The 24950-nt window shown below is 38.5% G+C and overlaps 2 protein-coding genes across 4 annotated transcripts; one reads left to right on the top strand and one right to left on the bottom strand.

The window, feature by feature from the left end:
- Positions 1–122: 122 nt before the first annotated feature.
- On the top strand, positions 123–21034 carry LOC310893281 (mediator of RNA polymerase II transcription subunit 1-like). 3 transcript variants are annotated; one of them, XM_083822006.1, is made up of 17 exons: positions 123–262; positions 990–1093; positions 2226–2310; positions 2666–2720; positions 3155–3287; positions 4330–4358; positions 6618–6689; positions 6783–6857; positions 8040–8110; positions 8891–8956; positions 9557–9662; positions 10410–10534; positions 10869–10981; positions 12624–12819; positions 13175–13270; positions 13714–13822; positions 14822–21034. In XM_083822006.1, the coding sequence occupies exons 1-17, from the start codon at positions 259–261 to the stop codon at positions 15180–15182; spliced, it is 1800 nt and encodes a 599-aa protein (XP_083678132.1). In that variant the 5' UTR covers positions 123–258; the 3' UTR covers positions 15183–21034. The 3 variants fall into 3 exon arrangements, with proteins under 3 accessions (XP_083678132.1, XP_083678134.1, XP_083678133.1); XM_083822007.1 differs by having other exon boundaries at positions 189–256; XM_083822008.1 differs by lacking the exon at positions 13175–13270.
- On the bottom strand, positions 15916–19549 carry YAE1 (YAE1 maturation factor of ABCE1). Its single transcript, XM_083822009.1, has 3 exons — positions 19416–19549; positions 17787–17908; positions 15916–17350 (listed from the first exon to the last, which is right to left on the bottom strand). The coding sequence occupies exons 1-3, from the start codon at positions 19530–19532 to the stop codon at positions 16921–16923; spliced, it is 669 nt and encodes a 222-aa protein (XP_083678135.1). The 5' UTR covers positions 19533–19549; the 3' UTR covers positions 15916–16920.
- Positions 21035–24950: the final 3916 nt, after the last annotated feature.

Genomic DNA, 24950 nt, shown 5'->3' with positions numbered 1-24950 from the left:
ATGTTGAAGAGCATTACTGACAGGGCATCTCACCCCTTCTAAAACATTAGCAGAGGTGATACTGCTGTGCTTATCAAACTTCTTTCATTCAAACACTAATCCCTGAGAACCCATTTTGTGAGGGAGCAAGCTTCCTGCCTTGCAAAGCACCTGTGAGTGCTCTGGTGCAGGTGCTACAAGTAGGAGCCCTGGTTTCTTGTGGTGTAGATGGAGGTCCAGGGTGGCTTACAGTTGCTGTTCTCCTGCAGGCATTAAGGCATGAGTGAGTGTGGGAATACATGTGGGAACGTTTCCCTGATGGGGATGCTTGCAAGAGCTAGTTGGTTCCACTATTTTCCCTTCCTCCGGTTGGCTTTGAGATGACCTTTCTAAGGGATTGTGGTTTTTGCTTTCTCAGCAGGAGGGAGGTGCTGCTAGGCCTCACTCACCCTCCTCTCTTGGTGTATGCAGTGTGTGTGTAAGGGTTCCTGTCCTAGGCTGCTTCAAAGGGGACAGTTGTTTGTAGCTCTTGTGCCCCCTAGGTTAAAAAAGAACCTTGCAATGGTTCTTCTGGTGCTAAGGGGCAGAGCATGGTGTGGGGCATGTTGCAGGGATTTGATTTCCTCTGGCTGATCACTCTCAAATCTCCCTGCCTGTGCATCAGGAACTTTACTTTGCTTTATTTATTAGGAATGTGCATATGAGATCATGCATAGATAAAGAAAGCCTAGCTGTTGAACAACTTGAAGATCTGGCAGCATCTCTGTATTTAATATTATTTGCCTATACACTCTCCCCCCATTATTTTTTTCTGCCAGAAGTCTTACAAAAATTAGAAATTTATATGCAAAATTCATCTAAAACATTTTCTCCTGCCTTCTCTTCTGAAGCATAACACCATTAATCTTAGCAAGTTTTAAATTTTTTCCTCCTCCAACTTTTCCAGTTGCCAATGCAAGTAGATGGGATTCTATTTAGAACATTATTTATGATTCTATAATATTTTTCAGGTGCTATGACAGTTACCTCTACAAATGCTTTAATGGAACAGTTGTATCTAAAATATCAACAAAAACCGTGGACTGAAACTCTGAAACTTGTCCATTTTTGCATGGTAAGAATCTCAGGTTAGGTGAGAGAATGATATCTAAGAGCAAGTTGCCAAGTTGGTTCAAAGACTGCTTAGCTTAGAAAAATTACAATAAAAATAAATAAATAAATCAGTGCCTATTAAAGGCTGGCTTCTGATTTTTCTTACAACAGTGATGAAAAAGTTTCTTGCATTGTTTTAACACTTCAGTAATTGTTTCTTGCATTATTTTAACTCTCCTGGGGTTAGTACTGATTGCCTGATACTTCAGGTTGTTTCTATTCATTATCACTAGCATATGCATAGTGAGTAAAGTCTATTTCTTACCGTAGGACTGTTTTTTCAGACACTGTCCGATGTGCCTAAGATGCCATTTGGAATCTCTTTGTCTGTGATATACCTAAGTTAGTCCATGCTTCCTGTCCTTCTTTTGGCTTTATATATAATCAGTGGCTAATTATATATAAAGTCATCTTTGTAAAAGGCAGTTTAGCATAAGTGCTATGAGCTTAATATAAAAAGTCACACTTGTTTCCATGCTTCTCTTTTTAATGCTTAACTAAAGTGTTCCTCTGAAAATGATGCCCTGATTTTGACAGTGTTGAAAGCTTTTCAGCAGTGACTGTTCTTTGTTAATTGAACTGTGAAGTATGAGGAGTTTTCAGGCAAGAACTAGAGGAGAAACTTGGAGATTTTACTTAACACTGAAGTTTATATCATCTTCAACTAGAACTTACACCCTGACTCTAACCAAGGATGCCTATGGTGCTTACTGATCTCTTGTTTTCATTCAGATTTCTCCTAAAATGTAAACCTACATATTTTCTTAGTTGATCTCCAGTAACATGGTAAAACAGCTCACATCAGGAGACATAGCCTGCGTTCAGCCTAAAAGCAAATGGAACAGAAAGCTGCTTTCTGCACCAAAGGCCTCCAGTATGTAATTACTGCACAACAGGGTCTTCACAAATCCATTCAGTGCTGCCCCTTTAGAGAGATCTTCAAGCATAGCTCACCTCTGTGTCTGACAAAAAGAAACACGTACTGTTTTATTGGACTGGGCATGAGCGTTCTGTTATCCTGTAGGCAGTGATACTCCTCTTTGGCTGGTGATTTAGGAGTCTTTCTCTGTCTTTTGTTTTCATAAATGTGCTAGGATAAGCCACTTCGATGTCCTGTCAGTAATGATCCAGATAGTCCACTGCTCTTGTGCATGGAGAAGATACAGAGGACGTTAAATGGTAACAAGCTATCAGATATCTCTGAGAGTGTTTGTTTAATATTCTATGAAAACTGCCCATCCCTTTATACTGGTGATGTTCTGCATGATGGGGCCAAATGTACAAACACAGAAGTGGATATGATACGAGACTTGTGACTCATCTTTGGGTTAAGCCTTTGGGCTACAGCTGCTCTCCAAGTCTGAGAAGTTCTACCCAGCACAGCACTCATTAGTCATACTTGTCATTAATAACAAGAATTCATGCAAGAGATACTATTTTCTTATTACCTAAAGCATTCCCTTTAAAGCAGGATAATAATGTTTCTCCTTCTTGATAATTGCAACCTAATTAAATAATATTTCCCTTCTTACAGCTAAATCTTTGTTTTCTGTGATGAACAGATTGGAATCTTTATCCAGACAAAAAGGGTAAGTTTGTTTATGAATAAATGCAAATGAGCAAGCATGCCTCCAAGTCCATTCAGGAACATTATCTGGATGGCTTGTCAACAGTATTTTTGTAGCATGGTATTTTACTGGGGTGTATTACTTGGAGTGGACATAGCTGCTGCTTTTGATTAGCTTGTTGTGGAGGAGGTTGCTGGGTGAAGAGAGGGCATTCATGTCTAGGTCCCAAAGCAGCAGACTGAAGTAAATAGTTTTCAGCAAACTGACATAATAATGCAAAGAACAGAGCAAGTTGCCTGGTTGGATAGTTTTTAGAAGCTGAGCCAAGGAAGAGTTATTTTTGAAGCATCCCTGGTGTCTCTTCCCATGACCAAGTAAACTATGCTCATTTCCTTTCTTCATGTGACAGAACTTTTAGATATACAAACTTTTTTTTTTTTGAACTCTCTCCTTAGGCTTAACTCTCATGTTAGCCCCAGTGGGACTACTTGCTACATAACATCAGACATGTTTTATATTGAAGTGCAACTGGAGAAGGATGGAAATGTGATAGATGCAAAGTTGGCTCACCTTGGAGAGGCTCCCGTGGTAAAGTTAATTTTCTCTGTCTATCACCTCCTTGTAGTTTCTCACTTGGCCTCCAGCTGCCATGAAGAAAGTCTTCAGCTTTCTTTTGGTCTTGTCACACCTGCTAGCCTCTGCATGACACTAGATGCCTCTTCAGGCACCTGAATCTCTCACTTAAACTTACAACTTGCTACAGATATTAAGTACTGTATTTTAAAAAGTTAAAGTAAAACTCAGCTGACATGCCCAACTTGTAGGAAGTTTGTTGTACCCTGCATAAATATTTATATTCTCATACTTGATGGTATAAACATACAGTAAATAACAGGGTCTTAAAATACTTTCCTACCAAGATGTAGTGAATTGTATGTTCCCAGTGGACGTGTCTTTGGATGCCTTGGAGGTGTTACCAGAGCTTCTGTTTTTCTTTCTTCCATCTTTACAAGTATGTTCATTCCTGCTAATGAGGATCTTTTTTTTTCTTGCAAAAGTTATAATTAAAATATTGGCAAAATATCACTCTGCAGTTCATATACCGTTTTCAGCAGTTGTCTGAAGTTACAGATGATCATTTGGATCAAAGTTAAAACAATTAGTTAAACAATTGGTGCTGGTTAAACAGAAAAACTTGAAATTCCTGGGATGCCTGCAAATGAAAAAATGAACTAAATTAACTTCAAATTAATGTAAAAGTTTGGAATTTTATTGATAATAAAATAAATCAGTGCTGGACAATACTATTAGGATGAAAATACATAGCCAGAGAATTTTAGCACAGTAACTGATAATAAAAGAAAAACTGGCAAAGATGCTTTTTTTTTTTTTTTTTTTTCCTTCCCTGGAATAAATATATCAACAAACTGTTTGTGCTAATTATATGCTCTCCTTGGAGCCTTTGTTCTTGTAGTTATTAATATTTTTAAACTATCATAATGTTATTGTTTAAAGATACTCAGTATTTTAAAATTAATAGTTAATAGTATCATTACTACTGAAGTATTCTTAAGAGATGTTTCATACATGATGGTAAGAAACATGAAACTGTTCTCTCCTGTTCCCCTAGATTTGTGATGACTTGGTGGAGTATCTAAGGTAAAAAATCACGTGCAGAAACTCTGCTTGAAAGCAAAGGAATTCCTGAGTCTTGTTTCTCTGAGTGCTGTGGAGAAGTCAAAGACAGAATAGTCTAAGTGCAATAACACAAACAAACAAAAAAAACAATGCAAGAATTGGGAAACAATAATAGGAGTCCAGAAAACAACAGACGAACTGACACTTTTTTGGATTTTATGTGGGAAGTTGGCTTCCGTGCTCCACACTGGAAGGTTGGTGGTTATTGTTATCATCATTACCTGCTTCCAATTTGCAACTTCAAGGATAAAATACAATTTTGAAAAGGTACTCCAGACATCACTTATTTCTTAGGTCATTTCATTGAAGACAGCTAAATTCCATTTGCTTCTATGAGCAGCAGTGGGCAAAGAGTAGTTCCCAGTATATTGACTCTAGCTGCCAGTCAAACACAGACTTCAAATACTATTATTTCTGTTGACTGCAAGAATTACACAACTACTTGGACCCATAGTTTTGGAAACAGACTAATAATGGCAGCTCAGAACTGGCAGATTTACAAATTCAAACTATATAGTACTTTTCCCCTTCTCCTTCCATCAAATATGAAATATCCTTTGTGTTGGCCCTATGCAAATGTCTTAACTACCCATTCTCCAGGCTTCTGTCACAGCAATGAAAGCAAGGTGATAATACATGACCTGTTTTTCTTCCCACATGTGTTGATTTTATTATTACCACTTTTTGCTCTGTCTGAACAGTTGCAGTTCCAAATCAGACCTCCACCATATGAGTCCAATTAGAAGTTCCCCAGCCAGTCTTATCAAGGTCCCAGGTTTACTATAATGAGCATATTTAAGAAACTGAATTATTATTTAAATGTCTTGTTCAACTCCAACAATTGAAAGAGAAGATAAAAAGAGGAAAGAATAATCATTGATCTTGCATATTTCAGCTCTTTTATGTGGGCCTGTAATGCATAATCATCTTTTCCAGTCCTGTCTTTCCTCTTAAATGAAGTTATATTAGATTTATATGTATAAACAGCTAAGTCTTAGAGGTTTAACTTGCGTTTTTGTAGGTTTTAGACTCTGATAAGTGTTAACTACCAGCAGTTTTTCTCTGAGTGGTGGTAGATAGTTACTGTTGGTACTATGGGTACCACTTACCTGCCTTCTTGTTTTAATTAGGGTATGGCATGTAGTACAAGTATCACTTCTACACCTCCTGGTGTAATATTTCAGTTGGTCCTAAGGCAGTTTGTTGTATGTGTAATTTTTCATGGGAGTCTCAAAGTAACTACAAACTCCTGAGGAACTATGCCTACTGCACAAGCTGGCACTGTGCATGTGCCTGTACCTACATGCCTGCCTCCTTCCCTTTCCCCTGCTTCCCCACTCTTCCAGTTGGAAAGAGTCATGGGCGAAGCAGAGTGACTTGTTTAGGTTTATGTGTGGACGGAATTTATCCCAATGTGAAAGTCCAGGCAGGTTTATTTTGTCTGTCTGCTGACCCGCACTGCAGCCATACCTGTACTGAAAGCAGAGCTATGACTTGAGAACAGCGCTTTGTGTGACTGCAGCACCGGGGAGCTCAACAGGGCACGTAGAATCTATTTAAGCGGATGAGTAAACACGTGGGGGGTAAGCCTGTGCTGTCACAGCAGTATCTAACCAGCTAGGCAGAACCTGCAGGAATTCTGGTATTTGAGCAGTTTGAACTACTCCTTAACAAACCTATGCATCTCTCTTTTTTTTTTTTTTTTTTTTGTGTGTGTGTGTGTGGGGGGGTTGTCCTCTTTTTTTCCCTTGATTTGTCTGTCAATTGTATTTAAGATCTTCCTCTCTCACAGGGTGCCGTAAAGAGCAGTATTAATACAGCCATTGATATTTTGATGAAAAGAACAATGTATGAGTGCATACTATTAGGGAAGTGTAACTAGATGACTAGCTTTATTGGAACATCAGGGACAGTGCTTGCAGCTGATGAGCTACATATCAAGCTGTCAAATTTGTGTATTGTGCACATTTATTGCTTTCAGTAATGCATATTAAACCAGTGTCAGCTATAATTACATTGCTTTTTGCATCAGAGCCAAGGATTCACATTTCCTGGTATCTTCTAAGAAAACTTAAAAGCAGTACTGCTACATGCCAGATCTGATAAGGAGGGGGCCTATGTCACTCTGTTTGAAATAATGCTTTTTCTAACAAGTTAGATATAAAAGACGTATTATTCACCTCATTAAGTAGCATGGTAGTAATTGTTTTTTATTGGTAGGATGAAGAACTATGATGCCGTTGGAAAGATTCTAGAAAACCTGTCAAATCTGTATCAAATTCAAGGAAACAGGTTGCAACTAGTTTTTACTTGAAAAACTTAAAAATCCATAGTCTAGCTTTTGTTTAGTGAAAAAAACAATAATTTCACTTCTCTTTCTCCCAGTGAAATGAAGGCTAAGGGATACCTTGCATTGCAGTCCCTTGAAAAGGATCTTTATTCAATGTCTCTTCTAGACAGGTAACTCAAAGACTGTTTCTTCCCCCCTTCTCCTCTACCCCCACCCCTTCACTTCACTAAAAAAAAAACAAGGCAGCTGATCTAATTATAGAGCAGGATGTGGAAGGCTAATGAGTTTTCTTCCACTGGAAAGCTGGAAGCCTTTCTGCAGTTTGCCAGCTCCAGGCATGCCAAACAAGATAATCTGCTGAGCTCCTGTGCTTTATCTAAGAGGTTTGTGGTGAAACTGGTTGGCCGCCCAGCTTGGATGTGTATGCATGCGACCACCCACTGGGAGCACACGGTGCATCATCAAGTCAGGAGTCATTTTAAATCACCCTTTGGCAGAAGTAAAATATATCTTTAGGGGTCCTGCCCTTTGGATATCTCATTTTCTAATCGAGTTTTAAATCAGGACTAGGGGGTGTGGTAACTTTACATATATTCTTTCTTTTCTCATTTCTCCTTTCTAGGAGCAGGGTTATAGCTAAATGGGCACAGATTTCTTTTAAAACTGCTGGTAATTCTACAGTGATTTTCGTTCTCTTCAGAAAAGTAGAGTTGAAGGTAGTGCTTTCCTTGATATATTTTTTTCTGGTATGTTGCCTACAAAATACTCTTAACAAGCATGGCCTTCTGCAACTTGAAACATATTCTTGGCCTGTTTTTTGTACAGTGCTCCCTTATGAAGCATACTAACTCCATGAACAAATGCACTGTCCTTGCTAATCATGCATATCTCAGTAAATATTATGAGTTAAATAGATTATTTGTCCCTTCTACAACATCAGTTGTATGCTGAGCTTTAATACACATCTATATATAATTGTATGTCTATATGTATTCAGCAGTACAATCGTATTTGAGGCTAGAGATTGGCTCCATTCGAGTTAGTTTATCCAGGTTATTTCCTCTCTTTGCTCAGCCTTTTCAATATTTCTGTAACCCTTCACTTCGGGTAAACAGCACAACAAATTTCAACTGGAAATAGCTGAGATGCAGGGTTAAAGCTGGAAGCCCAAGTTCTAGGATTAATGCGTGAATGGAATGATAGTGTTTTGGAAGCTGTCATAACAAATGGAGACATGATCTACTTCCAAGAAAGCACCATCTCCCTTTGATTAAGGGTGTAAATTATCCTTTACATTAACCTAGCTAGCACTGCAACTCAGGAAACATTAATCAAGATGTGTTTTGCACTAGAACACAGGATGTAAACAGAGTTACTGAAGTACTTCATGGAAAAGTAGGACACCTGGTGCTGAGAACTGGAGGTGACTTTTTTTTTTCTTCAGAAAAATTATAATTAAAAAAACCCACTGTATTGATCTTTGGCTATAGAAAATATCTTCTATTATAAATGTGTGCTGTATGGATTTACTGAGTTTGTATTCTCTGATACTATACAGACATACACAAGGAGAAAATACAAAGCAGCCAGGTGGCTCATCAGTTACTGCAATGCCGAGTTGCAGAAACCTAAAAACAAAGCCAGCGATATTCTGAGGTTATGTGGGAAACCACATTTTGGGAGTAACCATGAGATGGCAGTGGTGGCAGCCCTGATGTTGCCTAAAAGTCAAATACATTCAGATGATAACTTTTTTTTTGTCTCATCTGTCCCACCAATAGTGAGCTTTGATTATTGATGTATTATAGTTCATAAAGGTACTTCTAATACATGCTATTACTATGCCGTTGCACAGCTTGATGTGAAGGTCCCTTATGCAAGTATTATGGCTTCCCCTTGTATTTCAGACTTGCTGCTGAAAGCTAGCAGTTCAGCTAATATTTTTTTTTTAAGACTGAACAATAGGTTATTGTGCAAGAGAGAAACAATCTAATCTTTTGAAAGATGTCTGATGACTTCATATGCTGAGGGTTTAGCTGTAAAATGCTGTGATTTGAACATATGCTATAGTTAGAGATACACTGTTATAAGGCATCCCCTTCTGCCCATCCTGCATTTTTCTTTTTTTCTCTTTGCATCAAGATACCCAACAGATTTCCTCTACTGATGTGTGTAGTAACTTTTTTTTTTTTTAACTCTTCAGGAACTCCTATGAACATTGAATTTTACATTTCTCCATATCAAATTCTGGAAGCAGAGCTCAATCCTGGTAAAGCTAGAAAACCAGAAATAACTAAATAGTGTAACAACTTTTTCAGCACTACCTGTTTCATTAAGCAAAGGTCATTAATGAAACTCAGAAATAAGTCAGAAATTTTAGTAAAACCATGCTTTATATTAGAGTTTCCTTGCAGAACTAGAATGTTGTTTTTGTTTGTTTTGCTGTCATTTCTTGTGAAGTGGAACAAGTTTGATTTCAAATTTTAGCTTAGTAGAATGATTTATTTGTAGCATTTCAGCACAGTTATAACGTCCATCAGCAAACTGCTTTCCTGTTGACACAGACTGAAGTAAGAGCAGTATCAAACAAAATAACCACCTAGCCAGCAAAAAAAAAAAAAAAAAAAAAAAAAAAAACCAGTGCTGGTTAGTTGATCTGTTCCATGACATACCCCAGGTATTGCTGCGACCACCACTGGGCAACTTTGGCCATTTAGGTGTGGTCTGTGCAAGCTTCTCCTTGCTGCCCAGGTATTGTAGCAGTTGGTTGGACCTGATCTTTACATAAACTTACCAATGAGTGTTTCATACACATAGGGTTAATCTACAGCACCATGAGGAAAATAATGCAGTTGCCTTTCTCCCCCAGGTTCCCAGGTATGTGGAGCAAAAATAGATGTAACTGTTGAAGGCACAGATATGCTCCACAAACTTCCTCTTTCTCCACTACTAGATTCTCAACCTGGAGAAGACGGGTGAGGATACTGGATACTTCTAAATATGGAAATGGATTTACAAATTGTTGGTACTAACCCCAGCGTAACTTACATTTAGTCTCTGCTAATAGAATGGATACACAACTCGCTGTTAAGCCCAGGAAGCTCTGTTTTATTGATAGCATTATCTCCCATAGCTATACCATGTATATATAACCTGTGGCTTTTACTGTTTTCCCAAGTGGACTTAAAAATGATTGTGTTCATATTTAACTGTGTCAGCTACACAGAGTTATGGATTTGTTCATAGATTTGAAGCCAGAAGGAACCATTGGGATAATATTACTTAACCTCCTAGTATTCAACAAGCAACTCCCACACAGTTTCAGAATAAATGAAGCATGTATCGAGGGATATTATACCTAAACCATATAGTTTGTCATCCCATCACGGATACTGACACCTCATCTCTCGCTGCTTCAGTACGAGCCTGGAGGAAAAATCTGAAGTAATTCTCCAAAATAAATCACCTTAGACTGTTATAGAGCAAACATTCCTGTGCACTGTTCCTCAGTTTCCCATGGCTCACTCTTCCTTTCTGCCAGTCTTCACATTAAGCTTGCTTTAAAACACAAGGGCTGTACTTGCACTTTAAAAGTTAAACTTTTCTCGAAGCAGAAAAAGTATGGATCATAGTAAACCACTAGAGACCTGATTGTGGCCTTGCACTGAGTCCTTGTTATATCAATTTCTGTAACAACCTTTTTTTTTTTTGTTTCCCTCCAGCAACCCTGCTTTTTTGCCACTGACTGATGAACTCAGCATGGATTTGTCTGCTTATTTTCTGTTGAAGTTTCACCAGCCTATTCCTATGTTCTCATCCAGCATTGAAGAGATACAGAGACTCACAGGCATGTCACAATTATTTTTAAGACTAAGTGCTTCTGTGACTGCTCACTGCTTGCTTACTACATTAGCATATGGAAATAAAGAGTAAAAACTGGATGATGGCTTAGGAAGTCTTCTATCAACCCACATGTAACATTTTAGCAGCTGAGGCAAACTTGTTAGCACTTTCTAAAATGTCTCGTAGTTGCTGATTACCATCAGCAAAAGAGGAAATAAGATGGGAGGTTAGTGTTTTCATCTTACTTATGTCTGTGCATTTTCAAAACTTTTGTTTTTAAATACTAGCTTTCATGCCCAGACATAATCTAAAAGCTAATAAAAGTCATGTGTTTTCAGGAATTCAGATTACTGGCTTGAAACTAGCTCCTCTATATGAGCTGATTGTTCAGTCTACCCTTAAGGAAAAATGCAGTGAAGATTTGTTTACACATAAATCCCATTTCTTTGTGGTGAGTAGACTGTTTGAAAGACGCTACCCTTCTTCAATGAATATCCTGAAACATATTTTTCTATCAGCAAACAATGCAGAATCCTTCCCAGAATCCCAGTGGCATTTAAATACTGTTTAGGAAATAGTTCAATTATTTAGGAAATAATATTAAATTCTTTAAAGTAGATGAACTTCTCATATTCATTAACGAGACACTGTATTCATAGCTGCTGAAGTCATACTAATTTATCTATGTATAACTCAGGATATTTACTCTTCTATATATTGTTCAAAACTTTTATCCTTAAAAAGAAGGAAACTTGCTAGTGTGAGAAGCAAATCCTAAGATGGTACTTGCTTAGGCTTTTGAAGATGTTTATCACACCACATGTCTATCACTGCTTTAACAAAAACAGGCTTCTTGACTGAATAACACCAAGAATATCGATTTCTTTAGGTAGAAGTAGCAGGAAGAAAAGTGTAAAGCAATACAATTGTGATGTCAATTATTACTTGCAGCCATGTTTGTTTAATTGTAGATGGCTTCCCTTTTAAGAGTTTTCATGTACAAGACAAGCTTCAAAGAGATATATATCTATATAGACAGTAAACACAATTAATAGCAATGGAAGGACGCCTCTTTCTCTTCTATTAGCAGCATCATTAAGCTTATTGCCTATATAGTTTTTGTGCTTTGGGGTGGTGATACTGAAGGTAGTAGTGAGCTTACACCATGCTAAAATAAAGTAGTAAAGTTCTCTTCTATAACCTGTAAGATAGGAAGATGTTTTTATTTCTATTAGTGAAACATGAAAAGCTCTGTAACTTCAGCAGTTCTGTAAAATACTAATACTTGATGAGAGATTTTTTTCTCTGAGTTAAAGATTTTATTTCTAGAAATAAGTTACTAAATAGAAGTCTAACCTTGAAAGAAACAGAGAAAATCCTTCTGTTCTGTAGACACACAGGGAAAAGCTCTTCTATTCTCTTCTCTAGCTTTTCTTAATATAGACCTGGCTAATTAGCTGCCCTGACCTGTTCTTAAGGTGATAGCTCCCATTTGGTATCCTGAAGTAAATAACAGAATATTGCACTTCCAATTTTATCATAAAATCACTGTCAACACAAACAGGTGGCAGATTTTTCTTACTATGTCCTCTACTCCTCCTCTTCAACTGAATCATCCGGAGATATTCTAGCCAAATATGCTTCTCTAAAGAAAGCAGCAGTGCTGCAGGAAGGACCAACAGATGATGCCCTGAAGAGCAAAACTGCTATCCTATTTGTACAACAATCAAATAGCATTACTATGGCATTCTCCTGTGAGAAAATATCTTAGTTGTTAACGTTTCTACAGTCTACAGGGCTCTTAAGAGTTGTTGGAAGAATTGGACTTGAATTCCTGAGTACTAGGCTTGTAGCTCAAGGTATATTTCCCTAATCTGGATGCATTTGTGAGTGAAATGGATCTCATTTAGCTTCTATCTATAGATTATACTTCTATCAAAATATAGAGACAGGTGATGGGCTTGCTAGAAGTGTGCCTTCCCAAATTCTTTTTGCTGTCAGATTGTGCAATCACCTGGTAACATTGGGCCTTAATTCTTTCTTGTTATTTTCTTGTTTCCAGTGCTTCAAATATCACCATATTTGTTCTTCAGTCTCTTCCAGATTGCCCAAAGCACTGTTACTTCATAAACACAGGCTCAGCAAAACCAGATTTAGCAGGAGCCTTGGTCAGTAAAATCCCATTTACCCATCCAAAGTGCGTGCCTGACGTAATAGAGATTCTTCGACATCAAATGGCATACAACAGCCTTATTAGCAGCTGTGTCTCTGAGAAGCACAGAAATGGAGGTAAATTGTGTGGTTGGAAGTAATGACAGAATATGAGAGAGAAACTAACTCTAAACTGGTTGTTAATAGATTTACTGCTCCCTTGCCAAAGCTGTCTTATTTGCAGAGTATTTTAAATGATCAAAAATCCTTAATTCTAGTGTTATACTCTGTTGAATATTTAAATAAAATAAAATAAAAACAAGCAAAAATCTTCTCCTAGGCCTGATGCTTCTAGAAGGGTAAATTATGTTGCTAAAGTAATGAATGATTAGATTCTATTGTATCACTATTTTTAAAATTCTGGCATGTGATTCAGCCAAAAAGAGCCCAGGCTCATTGGGGGGACACCTCTAATTAGTAATTTTATTTTTAGATGATTCAGAACTGCTTTATTTTGAAGTGGCACCACACAAGAACACCAGCTTTTCTGTCTTCTTCCTTCATCCTATGAAGGAGAATTTAGCCTGCGGTATGTGTGATATAATTGTTATTGGCCTTTTTATTAGGCTGACAAGGTTGGTTTTATGGAGGCTCTTGCACTATGCTTCTCAGTTACAAATACATTCTAAGGGCTACACTTAATGGTGCGCAACCCCATGAAAAACATGAAGTAGCACTTCTGTATAAATTGCTTACTAAAAAGGCTCTGTACTTAGAACAAAACAAAGTAAATACAAATACTTAAGTCCAGTATCTGTCTTGGCCTGCAGTTAATTTAAAAAAAAAAAAAATCAACTTCCATTACTGATTGTTAGCATATTAGGAAAAAAACGAGCATTGTGCAAGAGCATTGCTGCAAGCCCCCTACCCACTGGCCAGTCTTACCTTTCTTGAAGTATCAGAATCAAAGGAAAGTGTTCATTTTTTACAAAAATGTTTATTTTGAAATACTTACATTCTATTCTTGCTTAGTGATAATTGATGTTGTAACCTCCAGAGAAGTCCAATGTAGCCTTCATTTAAATCCTCGAGATCCAACTCTGAATTCTAGTGATGGCTTTATATCCAGAGCTGTTAAGCGGTAAGTAGTTTCATTTCGCAGCAGTTAGAATGAATGTTATGTCCATTCAGTGGAAATGCCATGTGCATTTACAATGCCATAGACTCAGCTGACCAGACAAATTCACTTTAGTAAAAGGTTATAATAATGAGAATGAGTTTAGTGTCATAAGTAATTCTTTAAAAAACAAATGCTTTTCATCATTGACGTTTCTTTCCAGTAGAATTTGTGTGTAGTACAACAAATAGAATAGCGTGAAAAGGACTCTTTCCACATCTACCTAACATCAGTTAGTGCTTCTCTTTAAAAATGTATGTCTACAACACCATCTCTGGCACGTTTCCTGAAACCAAAATTCCAAGAAAGGCCAGCTGCTGTAGCATATGAACATACGCTAGAGAAAGGACTGAGCACAAATTCATTTTGCATAGGTTAGTACATAAGTATTTGATAGCAAAATCAATGCATGTTGGACTTCAAATCCTTTTAGTTAACATGCCTTGTCCTGAGTCACAAGACACTAGATGCTATTCCTAGAACCACATACTTCTACTGGTAGAATAGGGGAGAAAAAACACACAAAATAAACACCCTCTAGCATAGATACCAGTTTAGAGAAGAAAGGCTCTGTACCCATCTCATCCAAAACATGAAAGTTACAATTAAATCTCAGTGAAAATGAGTATATTTGAATATTATGAGATTTTTCATTAAAAACATCTAACTTTTTTTCCAAACAGTTCTTATTCTTTCTGTCAAAACGTCTTTGTACTGGTAAACTGAAAGATTCAGTGCTTGAATTTGTTGCATCAAAGTAAGTTTCCAGTATAACATATGTAGGTAGTATTGTAGTTACAATATAATCCTATTAGGTTATAGAGACATAAAGCAAGGAGGGAGGGATGTTGTTTGTCATGAAGGGTATCATATAGGTGTCAGCCACAGTTTAAAAAAAGAAGTACTAATTTGAAGAATGGGTTAAGTCTGTAGTAGTGACTAACATTTCACTTCCTCTTTTAGATGCATGTCAGTCCCAGTTGTCATGAGAGCTATTTTCAGGAATGCTGCCAAGGTGGAAGCCCACAGTGAAACACAAGACATGCAAGTAGACACAAAACAAAACCCTGAACCAGCATGTGAGCAAATTATTGATTTAAATAGTCTTGAAGAAAGTCCTTCTATGGCTGGTCATCAAGATCTGGTAGTAACAGATAAGCAAAGTGTTCCGGACAGCCCAAAAGAAAATCTCTCCACAGCCAAATCGGAAACTTTGGGTGATAACACAGAAAAAAGTAACCCCACAGTCAGCATGGAAACTTCATGCAGAGTGGAGGAAAGTACTTCCACAGCTAGTACAGAAGCTGTTATGAAAGATATGTGAAACACATAACCTATTGTTTAATAATCAAACAAGAAAGAAATACTTTCTCAGGCATAGATTGCTTTTGCAGAAGTAGTTGGCAAACTCATTGTCTACTGAATAATTTCTGAATGGAGTTTCCTGTTTATACAGTACTAACTACAGAGAAGTAATAGTTTTGAATTTACACTTTTAAACTTCCAAATTTGGAATGTTTAACACTTCTCTAGTAACCTTTATTTTTGATTGCATCATATCTTTCTGTTGTATAGAAGAAATTTCAGTTTGATTTATATGATGCAGGCTATAACATAACATATGCCCTGTAGAAAATGTTTATCAATGTCAGCATTATGTTAAATAAATGGAGAAAAATACATACAATTCTGTACATATGTAATACATGCAAACAGCCTTATTCAATTCCACTATTTCAGTAACAAGTTCAATGTAAGACTCTTAAGTGCACAGTTCCATTTTCTCCTAATGCAGAAGTGGTATGGAATAGCAACCAAACTTACAGCCTAACTCCAGGGCAGGACAATAGTCTTTAATAAGAAAGTTATAAACTCATTCTCTGAAAAAAAAATCACGTAATTTGTGCTTTGCCTTTTCATAGCTTCAAAGTAAAAATAAATAATCACAAAACTATAACTAAAAAAATACAAGACTGTTAAGTCAGTTGTTCAAAACTTACGTTTGTCTCAGACACTGAAGAAAGTTAAAAGCAACATAAAACAACTGAACTTCTGACTTAATGTAAATCAGTTTAATTACTCTGAAACAGAGACAGGTATTCACAAAGACAAGACTTCCTAACCAGAGGAATTTGCAGCTATAGTTTAGGCAAGCAACAGGAAAAGAAGTCTAATATGGAAGGTTGGCACAGAAATACAAAGTTGTCAGATGTATCTGTGGCTGACCATGCTTCTAAGAGAAGGTGAATAAGCCTGTCTTCCTTTAAGAGTTTGGGGAAAACTGTGGGAACGAAGGGAAGAGAGTTGAAGGACTTGCAAAATAAATACCAAAATAACACAAGAAAATTCATTAAACTAGGAATGTATAGATGGGTTTTAACAGGGTAATAGCAGATAGTATGCTGTTAGAACAGCAAAACAATGGTATTGTCAGTAGTTCAGCGTTTAAGAAGAGGGGTGTGCTTCCACCAGAACTGAAATAAATAGAACTGTATGAAGAGGAAAAAAATCATTTTAACTGTGAAAGAGCGTTCCATAGTGGTTACAAAAGGCAAGAGTAAGAATTTGACAAAAGGTGAAAAAGTCTTTTTTTTTTTTTTAAATATAGTAATCAGAAGAGTTACAGTACTTTGGAAATCAGCAGATCCTGTTCTATTTTGCAGTTAGAATGTCATCAACAGCAGCTTATTCTGCAATAATAACTTTTCCATAGCACTGGGCTTTTTTCTTTTTTTTGTACATTTGAGGAGGTTTTTAAGGGACCTGCTCCATTTCCGAAAGGATACCAATAGAGAAAGTGAGGGTGAAATGACAGATTCTGTCACAGAATAGAGACATGGTTAGTAAATCTTTGGGGAGCTTTTAAAATTATCTCCCCTTCTGTGAAAGTTATATTTAGGAAGAAAACCAAGGTTTTTTGGCCACGAGCTGAAGCAAGGTAAGATTTACAAAAATAACCTCAGCTAGGAAGTATTGGAATCAGACTTCCCTAAAGGGAAGTGATCCTCAAATTGGGAATCCAATCCAGCTGAGATAATTTTAAATACCATGAAACAGAAAAGCTAAAGTTCCAGTTGGTGGACATGATGGAGTATGTCCAGCGGTAAACCCAGCTGCTCTATTAGAGAAACAGTTTGCTTTTTAACCCAAGCAAGGTTTGACCTTTCAGGATCTGTACAGAGTTTTGCCTTGTTGCACTCAGACTGCAAGGAGCCATCCTCACCAATATTTCTACAATAGTTTTCAGCAGAGCTGCCAACGTGTTCATGTTTTTTGGTGTTAACTTCATTGTACTTTGTCTCAGCTGGAGCTGCATGACTCAGGTCCATGTCCTGAACAGCATTTAAAATGTCTCCAACATGTGGCTGTTGTTGGATAGAATTCAGATACTTAAGTAGATCTTCTTCATGCTTTCCAACCATATCTAGAAGATTATTTATCTTACTTAAAGCAGAATTATGTCCATTAAGGTGACACCAGGATGAGAGAGCACTGAAAAGTGAAGAAAAAAAAAGTCATTACAAATAGTCACATAGATCTCCAGTTATTGAATACTGTATTATATAGTGTGAATTAATATTATATCAATACTATATTGAATGTTATACATGTTATATTGAATACTATATATTTATATAGCACATTGCTATATAAAAGCTTATGTATGTTTCATTTGCATTTTCTGGGAAATTCACACAGTTGAACTGAATATTAAGCTTTAAGATGTAAACTCAGTTTTCAAAAAGCAACTGAAGGAGGATTTTTCTATACCCTTGTAGTTAATTGCCTGTATTTAAGACCTGAGCTGAGACTTCTCTGGTTGCTCACTTTGGACAGACTTACAATGCAATTTTAAAATTAAATCAAAACAAAGAAAGCACAACTTTTCCTTTCACATGCAAACAATCCTAAAAGGTTCATAACTTACTTCAGGGTTCCTCTGAACTGGCCACATGTAACCATCAGCTCAGCACCTTCTCTGTAACCTTGATTGAAGCCTTCTTGGAGCGCAAGTTCTTTCCCAGCCTCAACACCATCCCTAAAGCCCTCCTATAATAGAAGTGGTGAAACAGGTTTTTCAGACTGTGCAGAACTGGACCTATGAATATTTCATAGGAACAGAAAAGCTTAAACAAGTACTCAGTCAGTCTCTTAAATTACAGCTTTGTGACTTGAACATCCCTCCCAGATATACCCCCACTGCCAAACCTAAACACACAGTGCATTATCATTTACCGATCTGTTAAGATCCAGTCCTTTTCCCAAAGGATCCCAGCTAGGTCAGAAAACAGAGAACATTTTTTGGAAACATCAAAAATAAGACAAATCTGCAAGAAAGCACTCTTGCTTTTGTGATGACCCTTATGAAAAACTCATTGGAGAGTTCACACAGATTTCTAGACATCTAAAAATACATAGGCTGCAAAACTTCCCCATTAGCAGAGGTACTCACCTACCCAAAATCTACTTATCTGTTACAAAACTAATTATGGAGCCTTCAAACAATTCAAGATTTACACAGGAAAAAAGATGGTGACGGGTGAGTCATATACAAATATACACAATATTGTGACTGCTTTCTGCAAGAAACAGCTATATGATGCAAATTTATTTATCCTCTAATCATGTTAGTACACAATCTAGAATAACTATTAACTCTTTTCAACTTGTAAGACCGCAAACTTCTATTTGATCATGAGAGAATCATGGTGGACTTGCTAAGAAAACAGCCAGGAATAGGAATATTGCTTTATTTTGTCCAACATACAGCTCTGACCTCAAGAAGTTTTATGATTTTTGTAGTACCTACTCAGAAAATTTCCAGAGGAATTTGTGTAAGAACAAAAGAAAACCAGTCTTATAAGGGCCTCTAATTTAGGAAACTTTTCCTTGGAGAAAGAGTTGTCTTGTAAACGCCCCTTACCAATGGCACACACAATAGGTTCTATTCATATTCTTCAGCCAAATGTTATTCACCCACACACAGATGAACCCTACTGGTCCCACTGTGAATAATAACACATCTGTCAAAGAAACCTAGGTTTGTGTACTTGTTTTATTCTCTCCTTCCATAAAATATATTTTTCACTAAGAGAAAAAATAAGCCAAAGAACCACACAGACTGCAACGAGCAACAGTGGTTCCACAAGGAATCATGTCTTAAATCTCTCTACTGTACTTAAGAACTCTACTTAAAAACAAACACCTTGCATTCTTTGTTAGCATTGTTTAACTACATTGTCCCACATTTACTAGTGGCATACCTACAAGTATGAAACAAATAGTGCACATCAGTTTAGTGCTGCCTTTCAGAAATGTGCATGGTTGTGCAGAGGGATGCAATGTCTTTTATGTAAAATGCTAGTTTGTTCTGACAGGATACTAGAATAGTAACTCCCTGCTCAATCATCTTGACATTCAGAAGAAACTGTGCCACAATAACTTTTATGCAGCCATTCTTAGTTTTCCGTTTAAGTCAGCCACATATATAGCAAGGTATGTATCAGTAAATCTAAAATGCTTAAGACAACTATAAACGTCATGGTTATAGAAATACCTTCAATCTTTTTTTCATGGTGCTGTTCCATTCTTTCTGTACTACACACATCTCATCTGCATCTTCATCAAATATATCTTCATTGGATTGGTTGACTGCAACTTGTACCCAGGACATTGCAGCAGCGACGACTCTAACCTCTGTGTGGTAAAGCAAACACTGAGAAACTCTCAGAAGTCCCTCTGGCTACGCATCATTTTGGAAGTATAAGCAAAAAAAAGTGAGATCTGAAGATAAGCCATTTCAGGAGCTGATTATTCAACCTGTACACTTGTTTCCACATGGAAAGTGAATATCATTTACCATTGGGACACATCTGTCAAAAGAAGACAGACAAATTATCACTGGTAAAGCAACTTACTTGATTTACAAGGACAATTTAAGACAGTAATTTCTTTCCTTCTTCTTCAGGCAGTAACACACATATCAAATTAACATTTCTAAATGTTGTTTCTGCCTGCTGTTCAGGTACTAGCAATTTATAACTTGATTCTGATAGCAGCCAACAAATAATCCCATACAGCTTCCACAAAGTGCTTTAAGTTTTACACATATCTAATTGCCTGCCGTATTCTGACCTTGATAACTTACAAGGACTTTCACCTTTGATTTTCAGTTTCCTTGTTATGCCAAATGCTTAACATAATCCAATTCTGTCTTCTTCTCTTTACAACAGAACTTGCTAATTCTTTACTCATAATAATATTTTTATTCAAGAATTATGAGATTATTTCATTTTTTGCACTGAGAAAAACTTAAGAGGCCATTCATAACTAATTAACTACATTGGTAGAAATTCTTACAACCCATAGAATGCTGTTTCTTGCAATTACTTGTTAAAATCAGTACAGGGAACTGACAAGAAATCTCGCTTTTGGGATCATTATACACCACTTTTATCTTCAAATATTCTGGCATGGTAGAACACTTGCTACCAGATTCATATTTACTTAAGCCATCTCTATTAAGTGACAGCCTGTTAGCTCCAGGGTGAATTCTTAAATTTCGGTATCACAAATAGCCCCTGGACTCAGGGCAGAGAAGGAACAACAAAGTACAGCAATTAAGCATTTCTCTGTGTGTGGAAACGGGAAGAAACTGTTGAGTGTATCAGAAATGAGTTGAACAGACGGAGCTATACACCTGACTCTTGAAAACCCTCAGACTTCCCCTGCGGCAGGCGCATGGCGAGCTCCCAAGCCCTCTCCACGCCAAGACTCGCAAGGCGTTGCCCCGGCACGGCACCAGCCCACCACTGCAGACCGCTCTCGATGCGGACACTAACCCCCGGCCCGCCACCCAGCCGCTGCACCCTTCCTCGCCGCCTTCTTCGCAAGGGCCGCGGCCCACCCCACTCGGCCCGGGCCGGGGTGGCCGCGCTGCAAGAAGCTTTCGGTCTCCCCTCGCCGTCCCCGGCTGCTCACCGGTCCCCGGCTGCTCACCCAGCCCCGCCGCCCTGCCAGCCCCGCGCCCTGACCCCTCACCACAGCTCCCTCACCAGGGCGCCGCCATTTTAACTGAGGGCGAGCTGGCTTCACTGCCGATGGAAGCAATAGGGAGCGGCAGCCATGTTGGCCGAGGGCAGGCCCCGCGGAGGCCGCCGGTAGAGAGCCGCCATCTTAACCTGCTGCTGCCCGGCTTCAGAGCCCGTCCCACACATAGGAAGCCTGCAGCCATCTTGAGTGCGGGCGCGGTCTTACAGCCTCCTTCCTGAGGGAGGCGGGGAGGGGAGGCCGGGCTCTCCTGCCATGCCGAGGGGGCTGGGCAGCAGCGGGGAAAGGGGGACGCTTAATGTGACCCTTTCCCCTCCATCCCTTTGGAGCGAGGGAGGTGTCGGGGCTAACCCCGAGGGAGCATGTTCCCCCGAGAGTGGGGATTTAGGACTATTTTCAGTCATAAATTGTGGAATTAAAAAAAAAAATCCACCTCGGTTTTTGAAACCTCAAGGGCCTTGCATGTCAGGTGTGCCCTCAAGCTGCCTTTGACAGCCACAAGATTTAGACGTCACAGTAATAAATCCTTTTTAATAACAAGGGTGCTAGCAGAAGTCAAGTGTTTCATTGTTTGCTTCTATTAGAGCAAACAGCAACATCATTTTGACATAAGTACAGCAATTATTTTGTGTTTTTCTTGGTACACGCTGTATTTGGAATATGAGCTTATGCTTAAAGTTGGTTCATCTTAATAAGCATGCCACACATCAACCTTGAATTCAAATAGCATGTGTCTTAAAATTACCAAATCCTATTCAAGTAAATGCCCCCATGTATTGACTGCTTCTGTAGGCTCCTGAGAGAGAGTACACATACGATCCCCATCTAGAGAGGCTGACTTATTAGCTGAGTTGGCTGTGCTGCCACACTCACGTGAGTGATTGCCAGGCATCCCACCAGGCTGGTGAGACTCACCATGGCAGAGCAAGGGATGCTGCCATGGGTGACAGCAGAGCCCATCCTAGCACTGCAGGCACTGAGAGATGAATGATCCCATGCTGTGACTCAGCCACAGCACTCATTCCTTTTGTCCTTTTTGTTGTGCGGTGACAGCTTGTCCTGCTCACAGCCATTCTCAGACACTAGCTGCTGGTTGCATGCTGAGGTATGAGTGGCCAAGGAGCCCAAATAAGTCTAGAAACTGGTGTGTCAGGGGATGAAGCAACACTGGTGCCTCTGGATGGCCAGAACCCTGTATATCTGCGCATTGGTAGTTATTATATATGGCCATAATTGCTGATTTCCTAGACCAGTTCTATCACTTCCATGTCCTGTGTGGTGGAGGTTTGTTTTGACATTTTTTTAAACAGAATACAGCCTGAATGCACAAATGCAATCACAGAAGAGCCTTATAGCAACAGAAACTCATGAGCCTCATGACTGGTCATAATGGCACTACTAAACATGAATGCTCCCTCCCTGTGCAGCTCGACCAGCTCTACACCTTACGTATCACCTTCTTTCCCCTCAGCCACTTGCTTTTCTAGAATAGATGCACAAGTCATGACTTGGGCTCACTCTGAGTTTCCCAAATTCAAACTATCTCTGTTTAAATGCCTTACGTTTACCATGGTTGATCATTCTACATGTCTGTTTAACATAAATCCTTATGACTATGAGAAACAATGAAGAAGGGTCATATTCCCACCCCTTTCTTTTAGAAGTTGTGGGTGGATAATTTGGTGACTCATATTGTGTACATAGAGCAGCACTATTGGGTTATGAAGTACACTTGCTGCAGACAAGTTGATTGTATGATGATGGCCTTGACAGGGCTGCTAGCAGGGCTCGAGGGTGAGGTGTAGTGCCTCAGAGTGGGGATGTTTTTCACACGTATGTGTGTTCTAAATAAAGCAATGCCTGTGTATTATGGTGACATTTTGTTCTGTCACAATCTGAAGGATCAAAACACAGGAGTATTTCACAGGGTACAAAACAGTTCTGGCGTTTCTGCAGAATAAATCTATAAGAAGAGTTACCCCCAAATGGCTTTAAAAATAAACAAGTAGTTTATTGTGACCTATCTGGCTAAAATCTGAGGGAGGTTTCAGGGGACCTTTACATGGTCGTGCAGAGCCTACGGCTACCAAGAGATTGTTGGAGATGATAAGAAAGATTTCTGTGAGTCTGGTCTTATTGTTAAGTTCTGCCATTAAGTAATCAACCAACAGTGATCTCCAAAAGTAAAATATATGAAAGTACCAACAGGGGCTGCTCCTTTACACAGTTACCACTGTAGGTACTGCTTCAGATAAAGGATTGTTGCCATTCAGATCAGTACTACACGCCCTTGTCTTTCAGTCAGCAGGGCCTCAAACCCAACCTTACAGGAGCAGCCAATGGATTTCTTCATAATTCACAAGAACATCTCAGGATTTCAGGCTTTTTTGAAGGGTGGTTGATTACTGTAGCAAGGACTTGTGTAGTATATGGGCTACTCTGAGAGGCAGGGTTATCAAACCTTCACTAGGGCAATTTCCATTGTACTGTACTGCTGTCTCCGACAGAGTTGAGCTAAGGCTTGTGAAAGTCCCAGGGTAGAAGACTATTTACAATGAGATTACACTGTCAGTTATTCTGTACTGCTATACTCTGGCAGAACAATGTTTGTCGTCATGAAACAACAGAGATGCGTTTCATTGGCTCTAATTTGGGGAATAGTTTAATTGTTTTAAGAAATCGCATCTCTTAGATGGTATTTGGATGGATTTCAAGAACACTGTTAAATCACCGTTCACTTGTTCTCTGTAGTTAACAAGATTAAATCATAATGGATAAGGAGTGAGATATTGGAATAAAGACTATCAATATTTAATAAAACCAGTATATGCATTGTCATCAAACATTGCACGATGTTTCTGAGGAGTCTTAAACTATAAGTCCCTCCCAAGACATGTGTTCTGCCTATGGTCAGATCTGTATTCCTTTCCAGGTATATGGCTCTACTGACTGTCCAGATTCTAGGCTGTTTTCCTTGAATATTATGAAGAACAGGGCATGAGTAGGCTTGCCTACATAAACAAGATCAACCTATTCATGTTCACATACAGCCTATGTCTGTCCTGATCTTGTCTGTTCTGCGCATTTTCCCTTTATGCTAGGGTTGGTGGGGTTCTCTACTACCTGCTGAACATTGCAGTAATAATATAGTGACCTCCGGTGCTTAAAACCTTGGCTTCCAGACCCACCACAGAGAAGGAACGTGACAAAACCAGTGAGCTAGCAGGTAAACTGCAAGGTTATAAGCTTAATGAGGATTTAAACATTACAGCTCACAGCACAGGAGACTACTATGACCTTAAATTAAACAAGAGGGTCAAAATAAACCCCTAGGACCCGTGATTATTACCAGGGCATTGTAATAAACATACATTTCTGTGTTTTCCTATAACATCTCTCATTCTGGATGTTAAGGATGATTTACTAATAAAGCCCTATCACCCTCTTGTGATGAAGGTAAGTAATACATAGGAATCACTTCCCTGTTTTTGTGAAATCACTTCCCTTTTCTTTAATAACATACACTAGTATTACACAACTGTTTAGGTCAAAATGTCTCATTTACTGTGAGAAGAAAATGGAAGAATGTGGAAGAATTAATGAATATATCAAAGGTTAATGCCTAACATTTGCTTCAAAGCACCACAGGAATCTTAATGACTATTTTGCCACTACTTCTCACACAAGTGTTTTTAAGGGAGAGGGTAGTTTCCTGCCTCTTCCTTCCCCTGAATTAACAAAGCACAGAAATTTGATAGTTAAATGTTATAGCAGGGCAGTTTTCCTGCTTGTTGAATCATAACCATTTCAGGACCTGGCTAATGGAGAAACCTTTCCTGAATATTCCCTGGATTTCCAGCTGTTTGGCTTGTACTGAATACTAAATGGAAGTGGTTAAGCAAAGGAATATTTTTTCCCCTGCTTTCCCCAGGCTTGCTTTGAGCATCCCCAGGGAAGCCAGGCTTGCAGTCTGAAATACTGTACTCTGAACTGTCGTGTACTAAACAGAGCAGCAGGTACAGTTTATTAACCCTGATGCAGT

This window comes from Anser anser, assembly GCF_964211835.1.
Source record: "Anser anser genome assembly, chromosome: 2".
NCBI classification, from domain to species: Eukaryota; Metazoa; Chordata; class Aves; order Anseriformes; family Anatidae; genus Anser; species Anser anser.
This window is presented reverse-complemented; position numbering and strand designations above follow the sequence as displayed.